Source organism: Oncorhynchus gorbuscha, unplaced genomic scaffold, assembly GCF_021184085.1.
Source record: "Oncorhynchus gorbuscha isolate QuinsamMale2020 ecotype Even-year unplaced genomic scaffold, OgorEven_v1.0 Un_scaffold_1191, whole genome shotgun sequence".
Lineage (NCBI taxonomy): Eukaryota > Metazoa > Chordata > Actinopteri > Salmoniformes > Salmonidae > Oncorhynchus > Oncorhynchus gorbuscha.
This window is the reverse complement of record NW_025746045.1, coordinates 177713-188165: the sequence shown is the minus strand read 5'-3', so window position 1 is coordinate 188165 and position 10453 is coordinate 177713. Positions and strand designations below refer to the sequence as shown.

Sequence of the window (10453 nt, the reverse complement as noted above, 5' to 3'; positions counted from 1 at the left end):
CACACACACACGCCACGTACACACCTCTCCAGGGACACCGTTGAAGATGAGGAAGGAGCTTCCTGCCATGGAGTTGTCCAGGAAGTCATCTATCTCCACTGACTCCTGGTCCACCTGGGAGGACGGCACCTGTTCTACTGACACACACTTATACACACACACACACAGGGACGCACACGGCGGGATGCAAAACACACACAGACACACGGAGCCTTTATGAAGGATTCAGGGATTTAAATGCATAATGGTGGAGATGTGACGAGTGGATGTGTGTGTTCTAAAGGTGTGTGTTGTGTTCTAAAGGTGTGTGTTCTAAAGATGTGTGTTGTGTTCAAAAGATGTGTGTTCTAAAGATGTGTGTTGTGTTCTAAAGATGTGTGTTGTGTTCTAAAGATGTGTGTTCTAAAGATGTGTGTTGTGTTCAAAAGATGTGTGGTGTGTTCTAAAGATGTGTGTTCTAAAGGTGTGTGTTCTAAAGATGTGTGGTGTGTTCTAAAGGTGTGTGTTATAAAGATGTGTGTTGTGTTCTAAAGATGTGTGTTCTAAAGATGTGTGTTGTGTTCTAAAGATGTGTGTTGTGTTCTAAAGATGTGTGTTCTAAAGGTGTGTGTTATAAAGATGTGTGGTGTGTTCTAAAGTTGTGTGTTATAAAGATGTGTGTTGTGTTCTAAAGGTGTGTGTTCTAAAGATGTGTGTTGTGTTCAAAAGATGTGTGTTCTAAAGGTGTGTGTTCTAAAGATGAGTGTTGTGTTCTAAAGATGTGTGCTCTAAAGGTGTGTGTTATAGAGATGTGTGTTGTGTTCTAAAGGTGTGTGTTCTAAAGATGTGTGTTGTGTTCTAAAGATGTGTGTTGTGTTCTAAAGGTGTGTGTTCTAAAGATGTGTGTTGTGTTCTAAAGGTGTGTGTTCTAAAGATGTGTGTTGTGTTCTAAAGGTGTGTGTTCTAAAGATGTGTGTTGTGTTCTAAAGATGTGTGTTCTAAAGGTGTGTGTTGTGTTCTAAAGATGTGTGTTGTGTTCTAAAGGTGTGTGTTCTAAGGATGTGTGTTGTGTTCTAAAGATGTGTGTTGTGTTCTAAAGGTGTGTGTTCTAAAGATGTGTGTTGTGTTCTAAAGATGTGTGTTGTGTTCTAAAGGTGTGTGTTCTAAAGATGTGTGTTGTGTTCTAAAGATGTGTGTTGTGTTCTAAAGATGTGTGTTGTGTTCTAAAGGTGTGTGTTCTAAAGATGTGTGTTGTGTTCTAAAGATGTGTGTTCTAAAGATGTGTGTTCTAAAGATGTGTGTTGTGTTCTAAAGGTGTGTGTTCTAAAGGTGTGTGTTCTAAAGATGTGTGTTGTGTTCTAAAGGTGTGTGTTCTAAAGATGTGTGTTCTAAAGGTGTGTCTGTTCTAAAGGTGTGTGTATGTGTGTGTGTGTGTGTTCTAAAGGTGTGTGTATGTGTGTTCTAAAGGTGTGTGTGTGTGTGTGTCACCTTGCTACGACTCATCCTGAAGAGAGTGAAGACCAGCAGGTAGAGGGGGTAAATCACCAGACAGCTGACCACTCCCACAGCCACAGTCTCCACATTCACCACCACCAGCCTGGACACTGCTACAGAGCTACAGTAGGACAACACAGTCAGTACTGGAACACACACACACACACACACACACACACACACACACACACACACACACACACACACACACACACACACACACACACACACACACACACACACACACACACACACACACACACACACACACACACACACACACACACACACACACACAGGCATGGACACACATAGACATGGACACACACACACACGCACTACACACACACACTCCCCCTACCTGTAGCTCCTATTGGCCACGGTGCTGTACCACATGGTGTTAGCCAGCAGACAGAGCTGTAGCAGCAGGGCGCAGCATGTTGCCCTCTGGAGGCGGGTAAAGGGACTGCGGACGGGCCGTTCCCATAGCGACAGCCACAAGTGACTCTCACACAGAGCACGCTGAAGCTCCCAGTTCAGGAGGCGGGGCAACCGACGAAGCTCTGCCTCTTCTGAAGGTCAGGACACGCCCACAGGAAGCAGAAAAAAAGTAAGGAGGAATTAAAAGAGGAAGTAGTGAGTTTGTATTAATGAACGGACCACTGATTTGTGATCAGTGCTCCTGTTCAAAGTCCAACTGGTATCCTTAACGGCTATATGACAAAACTGTCCCTAGACCAGTTGTCGAGGCAGCGGTGGTGAGATGTGGATAGACTCCTGCACCATGTTGGAGACCATTTGGCTAAGGGTTTGACTACTAAACTATGAGGGTAGGGGCTAGGGGGAGGGGCTTAGAGCTCGGGGTTAGGGTCCTTACCTGAGACCTCCACCTCTATCTCCACGCCTCCATCTGTCCTCTCGTTGTCCACTGACAGCCACTCCTCTACCAGGAAATAGTAACTGCTTCCTGTCTGTAGGTCCTTCACCAGGATGTACTGGAGCTTCCATGCTGGAGACAGACCTGGGAGGAGAGAAAGGGCACATTTACTAGGTTGCTTACGGTTTGACAATGAGATCTAGGGCCTAAATGACCACCTGCCAAGGCGGGGCTCCACAGCATTCCACTCACATTTGTGAGTTAAAAACAGTCAAGTATGATCACATGTACAGTAAAATAAATGCTGCATTAGCTGTTTTCAATGTATTTGAAGAACTGAGTGAAAGATTCATTTTTAGAAGCGCCGTGAACAGGCATAAAAGTTGGTCTAATTCAATGTAAACTAACCTCTACTGAAGTGAGACTTTGTCCTTGTTTTTCCTGGCCATTTCCATGGTTTTGTTCAAAGACTAGGTTGTTTTTCTATGTTTGAGTTTCAACTGCTAGGAAAGACAACGCCACTCTAGGCGCGTTACCACGGTAACCACCACGCCACCACGCTTCTAGTAGCCAGACTCAATCTCACAGGCACAAACGTCACTCTAGTCGCGTTACCACGGTAACCACCACGCTTCTACTAGCCAGACTCAATCTCACAGGCACAAACGTTACTCTAGTCGTGTTACCACGGTAACCACCACGCTTCTAGAAGCCAGACTCAATCTCACAGGCACAAACATGACTCTAGTCACGTTACCAAACCACAACGCTCTAGAAGCCAGACTCAATCTCACAGGCACAAACGTTACTCTAGTCGCATTACCATTACCACCACGCTCCTAGAAGCCAGATGCAATCCACAGGCACAAACGTGACTCTCTAGAAGCCAGACTCAATCTCACAGGCACAAACGTTACTCTAGTCGCGTTACCATGGTAACCACCACGCTCCTAGAAGCCAGACGCAATCTCACAGGCACAAACGTGACTCTAGTCACGTTACCACGGTAACCATAACACTTCTACTAGCCAGACTCAATCTCACAGGCACAAACATGACTCTAGTCACGTTACCACAACGCTTCTAGAAGCCAGACTCAATCTCACAGGCACAAACGTCACTCTAGTCGCGTTACCACGGTAACCACCACGCTTCTACTAGCCAGACTCAATCTCACAGGCACAAACGTTACTCTAGTCGTGTTACCACGGTAACCACCACGCTTCTAGAAGCCAGACTCAATCTCACAGGCACAAACATGACTCTAGTCACGTTACCACGGTAACCACAACGCTTCTAGAAGCCAGACTCAATCTCACAGGCACAAACGTTACTCTAGTCGCGTTACCATGGTAACCACCACGCTCCTAGAAGCCAGACTCAATCTCACAGGCACAAACGCGACTCTAGTCACGTTACCACGGTAACCATAACACTTCTACTAGCCAGACTCAATCTCACAGGCACAAATTTCACTTTAGTCGCATTACCATGGTAACCTGAACATTTTTTGTCTCATCTGTGATATTTTGGCTAAAAGACTCACGTCACAAAAAATGTAATGAAACAATACACCACATTCAGTGAGTGGAGGAAGGGGGGACCTGGGGAGCTCTGAGGTACCTGAAAATGTTTATCATAAACCATTGCATGCATATCATCTTCATCATCGTTTGCATCGTGGCATAGAGCAGTACAGTAGAGGCATCTACATTTTAGTAGCCTAGATTTAGTAGCCTACATTTTAGTAGCCTAGGGTTTGTAAAAAAATGTGGTCCCGGAAAAATGTTGCCTTTATGTTCATGCAATTCTACATCATTTTACATGATTGGAGACTTTGGTCTAATGTTTTTTTAAACTGTGAGCGAAATGACAGGCTACTTTGACACGGACAAACTGAGGTCAATAAAAACAAACTTGAACCCATCAATAGTCCAGACCTGGATGAGACACAATGTGAGGAGGAAATTATAGTCCTAAAAATGCTTTCCAGTTTCACTGACTCACCTAATGATGCTCAGATCACTCACCTAATGATGCTCAGATCACTCACCTAATGATGCTCAGATCACTCACCTAATGATGCTCAGATCACTCACCTAATGATGCTCAGATCACTCACCTAATGATGCTCAGATCACTCACCTAATGATGCTCAGATCACTCACCTAATGATGCTCAGATCACTCACCAGTGATGTCTGATGTGTTTGTGCCAAAAGCCTCTCTCTCTTTACTATGTAAAACAATATTTGTTTGTAACAATCTTCTGTTTTCTGCAGGAGACAATTGCTTTCCAACCTGTGTTTCCCTGCGATTTCTATTTGAAATATTGTGAAAGGCCTGTTTTGTCTGCATGTTGTCGTTCACTGACAGATGTGCAGCACATCCCTGACTGTAGGCCTTGTTATTGGGCTACACACAATCCACAGCCAGGCAGTTTTTCAAAAGAAACTATTGATCCTCTGTGGCTAAATGATAGACCTTCTCATGGTGTAGTAGGACAAACTGAATCATTTCATTTCTTTCTGAACAGACAGCCTTGGTTCTGTAACTAAATGAATGATGAAGTGCAACGCTGGACAGATGACAGTTGCAGGTTCATGTCTATCAGAACAGAGAGGGAGAGAGAACACAGAAAGGGAATCTCATTCTAGTTCTGTGAGAGATACAGGCTTGCTACTCACACAGCCATGGCCACGTGTTGGTCTCAAACAGGGTGCGATGTTGCGCCAACTCGAATACAACCCGAATCAACTCTTAGAATATCAGACCTAAGCTGTAAGTACTTTTTCACACTACGTTTGAATGATTTATTATCTTTCAAATGAACGAATAGGCAAGAACTTTGATCACTTCAATTCAAATGTTTACATTTCAAAAAGTACCGATGTTTCATGCCAGGAGAGGTACTGGATCCGGCCAAATAGGTTCTGGAACAAAACAGTCCAGAACTAAGCACTGACCACATTACTTCTTACTAGTAATACATTATTATTTTTTTAGGAACATTACAAAGCATGTTCATCCGTTATTTAGTGTTTTGTTGGTTTAATTTGAGCTGATTGAGGGGGGCTGGTAAAAATCCTCTGAGTGGCTGGTAGATTTGTCTTTCTATCTGCCACAGTGGCTGGTGGACCAAACATGTTTTGTATAAATAATAATATGAATAATAAATAATGATAATGTGAATAATATTAATAATAATATAAATAATGATAATAATGTGAATAATATGAATATGAATAATAATAATAATAATAATGATAATAATATGAATAATATTAATATAAATATGAATAATATTATGAATAATAATAATATAAATATGAATAATAATATGAATAATAATAATAATAATAATGATAATAATAATGAATAATAATAATATAAATATGAATAATAATATGAATAATAATAATAATAATAATATGAATAATGATAATAATATAAATAATAATAATAATAATATAAATATGAATAAAATATGAATAATAATAATATAAATATGAATAATAATAATAATAATAATAAATATGAATAATAATATGAATAATAATAATATAAATATGAATAATAATATAATAATAATAATAATAATAATAATAATATGAATAATAATAATATAAATAAATAATAATAATAATATGAATAATATAATATAAATATGAATAATAATATGAATAATAATAATAATAATAATGATAATAATATGAATAATATTAATATAAATATGAATAATAATAATAATAATAATGATAATAATATGAATAATAATAATAATAATGATAATAATATGAATAATAATATAAATAATATTAATAATAAATATGAATAATAATATTAATATAATATAATGAATAATAATAATAATAATATAATAATAATATAATATTGATAATAATAATAATAATGATAATAATATTAATATAAAATATGAATAATAATAATATAAATATAATAATATTAATATAATATAAAATATGAATAATAATATGAATAATATTAATATAAATATAATAAGAATAAAATAATAATAATAAAAAATATGAATAATAATATGAATAATATTAATATAAATATGAATAATATTAATATAAATATGAATAATAATATGCATAATATTAATATAAATAATATTAATATAAATATGAATAATATTAATATAAATATAAATAATAATATGAATAATATTAATAGAAATAATAATATGAATAATACTATGAATAATACTATGAATAATAATAATATAAATATGAATAATAATATGAATAATATTAATATAAATATGAATAATAATAATATAAATATGAATAATATTAATATAAATAATAAATAATATAAATATAAATAATAATATGAATAATATTAATATAAATATGAATAATAAATAAATATTAATATAAATATGAATAATATTAATATAAATAATTAATAATATGAATAATATTAATATAAATATAAATAATAATATGAATAATATTAATAATAATACTATGAATAATAATAATAATAATATGAATAATAATAATATAAATATGATAATATTAATAATAATAACTATGAATAATACTATGAATAATAATAATAATAATATGAATAATAATAATATAAATATGAATAATATATGAATAATAAATAATAATATAAATAATATAATGAATAATATTAATAATAATAATAATATGAATAATAATAATAATAAATATGAATAATATAAATATAAATAATACTATGAATAATACTATGAATAATAATAATAATAATATGAATAATAATAATATAAATATGAATAATACTATGAATAATACTATGAATAATACTATGAATAATAACTATATGAATAATAATAATAATATGACATTGTACTTGTAACATGCTTTTCAAAAATCCAAAGTACCTCCATGTGTGTTAGTGTGTGTGTGTCCTCCTACCCTTGTTGTCGTGCCAGACGCGGATCTTCCAGACGCTGCCCAGGCTAGTTTCCGTGGCGATGTGGAAGATGTCCAGTCCGTTACGTGCGAAGGCCCCGGGGCTGTCCAGGTGTCGATGCCCGCTACGCCCCTCACAGCCGTACACACTGATGCCTACATGTGCCGACGTGCCTAGCAGACAGGGGGAGGAGTTAGATATACACAGCATGTAATAATTATATGTTTCTGCCCTTTGATTAAAAGTCTAATTTCTTTGCATTTGAATCCGTAACCTTTGCCTTCTCACCTGCCCCGCGGCTGAAGCCGGTCTTGACCTGCACCTCGTACTTGAATGTTCCGTCGTGTCCACAGAGCGGCACCGTCCCCGCCCTCCTCAGGTCCAGCTGGTCCAGTTTATGTAAGATGGCCGCCGCCACGGCGTAACACAGCAACCCCACCACACACGTCAACAACACCACGAGGCTGGGAACCCCCCGCTCCTAAAGGACGAGAGGAGAGAAGATGTGTGTGAAAGTCAGCTGATTTCACAGTAGGGCATCGTAACATTACAGTGTGTTTCCTCAGGCGGTTGGCTTGGAACAGATGTGTCAACATAAATCACATGTTATTGGTTACATGGTTAGCAGATGTTAACGAGAGTGTAGCGAAATGCTTCTAGTTCCGACAGCGCAGTGATATCTAACAAGTAATCTAACACTTCCACAACAACCACCTTATACATGTAGCGGCACAGGCCAGATGCAATAGATGGTATAAAATGAGTAATGTAAGATATGTAAACATTTGTATGTATTATTGAAAGTGACTAGTGATCCATTTATTAAAGTGGCCAATGATTTGAGTCTGTATGTTGGCAGCAGCCTCTCTATGTTAGTGGTGGCTGTTTAACAGTCTGAGGGCCTTGAGATAGAGGCTGTTTTTCAGTCTCTCGGTCCCAGCTTCGATGCACCTCTACTGACCTCGCCTTCTGGATGGTAGCGGGGTGAACAGGCAGTGGCTCGGGTGGTTGTTGTCCTTGATTATATTTTTGTCCTTCCTGTGAGAATGGGTGCTGTAGGTGTCCTGGAGGGCACCCCCGGTGATGCGTTGTGCGAGCCAAATTTTTTCAGCCTCCTGAGGTTCACGCCTTCTTCACTACACTGTCTGTGTGGGTGGACCATTTCAGTTTGTCCGTGATGTGTATGCCGAGGAACTTAGAACATTCCACCTTCTCCACTGCGATCCCATCGATGTGAATGGGGGGGGTGCTCCTTCTGCTGTTTCCTGAAGTCCACGATCATGTGTCCTCACCTCCTCCCTGTAGGTTGTCTCGTCGTTGTTGGTAATCAAGCCCACTACTGTAGTGTCGTCTGCAAACTTGATGATTTGGTTGGAGCCGTGCATGGCCACGCAGTCATGGGTGAACAGGGAGTACAGGAGGAGGCTGAGCATGTGTAACGGATGTGAAACGGCTAGCCTAGTTAGCGGTCTTGCGCTAAATAGCGTTTCAATCGGTTACGTCACTTGCTCTGAGACCTTGAAGTAGTAGTTCCCCTTGCTCTGCAAGGGCCGCGGCTTTTGTGGAGCGATGGGTAACGATGCTTCGTGGGTGACTGTTGTCGATGTGTGCAGAAGGTCCCTGGTTCGCGCCCGGGTATGGGCGAGGGGACGGTTTAAAAATTATACTGTTACATTGATGCTGTTGACCCGGATTACTGGTTGCTGCGGAAAAAAGGAGGAAGGTCAAAAGGGGGGTGAGTGTAACGGATGTGAAACGGCTAGCTTAGTTAGCAGTGTGCGCTAAATAGCGTTTCAATCGGTTACGTCACTTGCTCTGAGACCTTGTAGTAGTAGTTGAATATGTCTGTAAACACATCAGCCAGCTGGTCTGGGCATGCTCTGAGGGATACCGTCTGGGCCAGTAGCCTTGGGAGGGTTAACACGTTTAGATCTCTTACTCACATATCCCACGGAGAAGGAGAGGGGAGGCCTGCAGTCCTTGGTAGCGGGTCGCATCGGTGGCAATGTATTATCCTCAAAGCGGGCAAAGAAGGTGTTTAGTTTGTCTGGAAGCAAGACGTCAGTGTCCGTAACGTGGATGGTTTTTCTTTGTAGTCCGTAACTGCCTGTAGACCCTGCCACATACATCTAGTTTCTGAGCCGTTGAATTGCGACTCCATTTTGTCCCTATACCGACATATTGTTTGCTTGATTGCCTTGCGGTAGGGAATAACTACACTGTTTGTATTCGGCCATATCCTCAGTCATCTTTCCATGGTTAAATGCAGTAGGTCACACTTTCAGTTTTGCGCAACTTCCACCATCTATCCACAGTTTCTGGTTAGGGTAGGTTTTGATAGTCACAGTGGGTACAACATCTCCAATGCACCTCCTTATAAACTCACTCACCGAATCAGCATATAAATCAATGTTAATCTCTGAGACTGCCAGGAACATTTCTCAGTCCGCGTGATCAAAACAATCTTGAAACGTGGATTCTGATTGGTCAGACCAGCGTTGAATGGTTCTTGTCAAGGGTGCATCCTGTTTGAGTTTCTGCCTATAGGACAGTAGGAGGAAAATGGAGTCGTGGTCGGATTTGCTGAAGGGAGGGCAGGGGAGGTCCTTGTATGCATCGCGGAAGTTAGAGTGGCAGTGGTCCAGTGTATTGCCCACGCGAGTGCTACAGTCAATATGCTGATAGATTTAGGTAGCCTTCTTCTCAAATTTGCTTTGTTAAAATCCCCATCTACAATAAACGCAGCCTCGGAATATATGGTTTCCAGCTAACACAGAGTCCAGTGAAGTTCCTTGAGGGCCGTTGTGGTATTCTCTTGAGGGGGGCTTTACATGGCTGTGATAATAACCGACGAGAATTCTCTTGGGAGATGATATGGTCGGCATTCGATTGTAAGGAATTCTAAGTCAGGTGAACAAAAGGACTTGTGTTCCTGTATGTTGTTATGTTTACACCATGAGTCGTTAATCATGAAGCATACGCCCTTCTTCTCAGAGAGATGTTTATTTCTGTCGGAGCGACAGCGTGAAGAATCCCAGTGGCTGTACAGACACCAACAACATATCCCGAGAGAGCCATGTTTCCTTGAAACAGAGAATGTTACAGTCTCTGATGTCTTTCTGGAAGGCAACCCTTGCTCGAATTTCGTCTACCTTGTTGTCTAGAGACTAGA

At 39.2% G+C, this 10453-nt stretch overlaps 1 protein-coding gene across 1 annotated transcript in view; it reads right to left on the bottom strand.

Moving 5' to 3' along the window:
* Window positions 1-24: 24 nt before the first annotated feature.
* The window catches only part of LOC124021738 (polycystin-1-like), a gene marked incomplete at its 3' end in the record, with an annotated part of 147470 nt that continues 137041 nt past the window's right edge, over window positions 25-10453 (bottom strand). Inside the window, 6 exon segments of the mRNA XM_046336870.1 lie at window positions 25-147; window positions 1468-1594; window positions 1835-2045; window positions 2351-2494; window positions 7284-7454; window positions 7570-7762. Coding sequence (XP_046192826.1) covers window positions 25-147; window positions 1468-1594; window positions 1835-2045; window positions 2351-2494; window positions 7284-7454; window positions 7570-7762 — 969 coding nt within the window.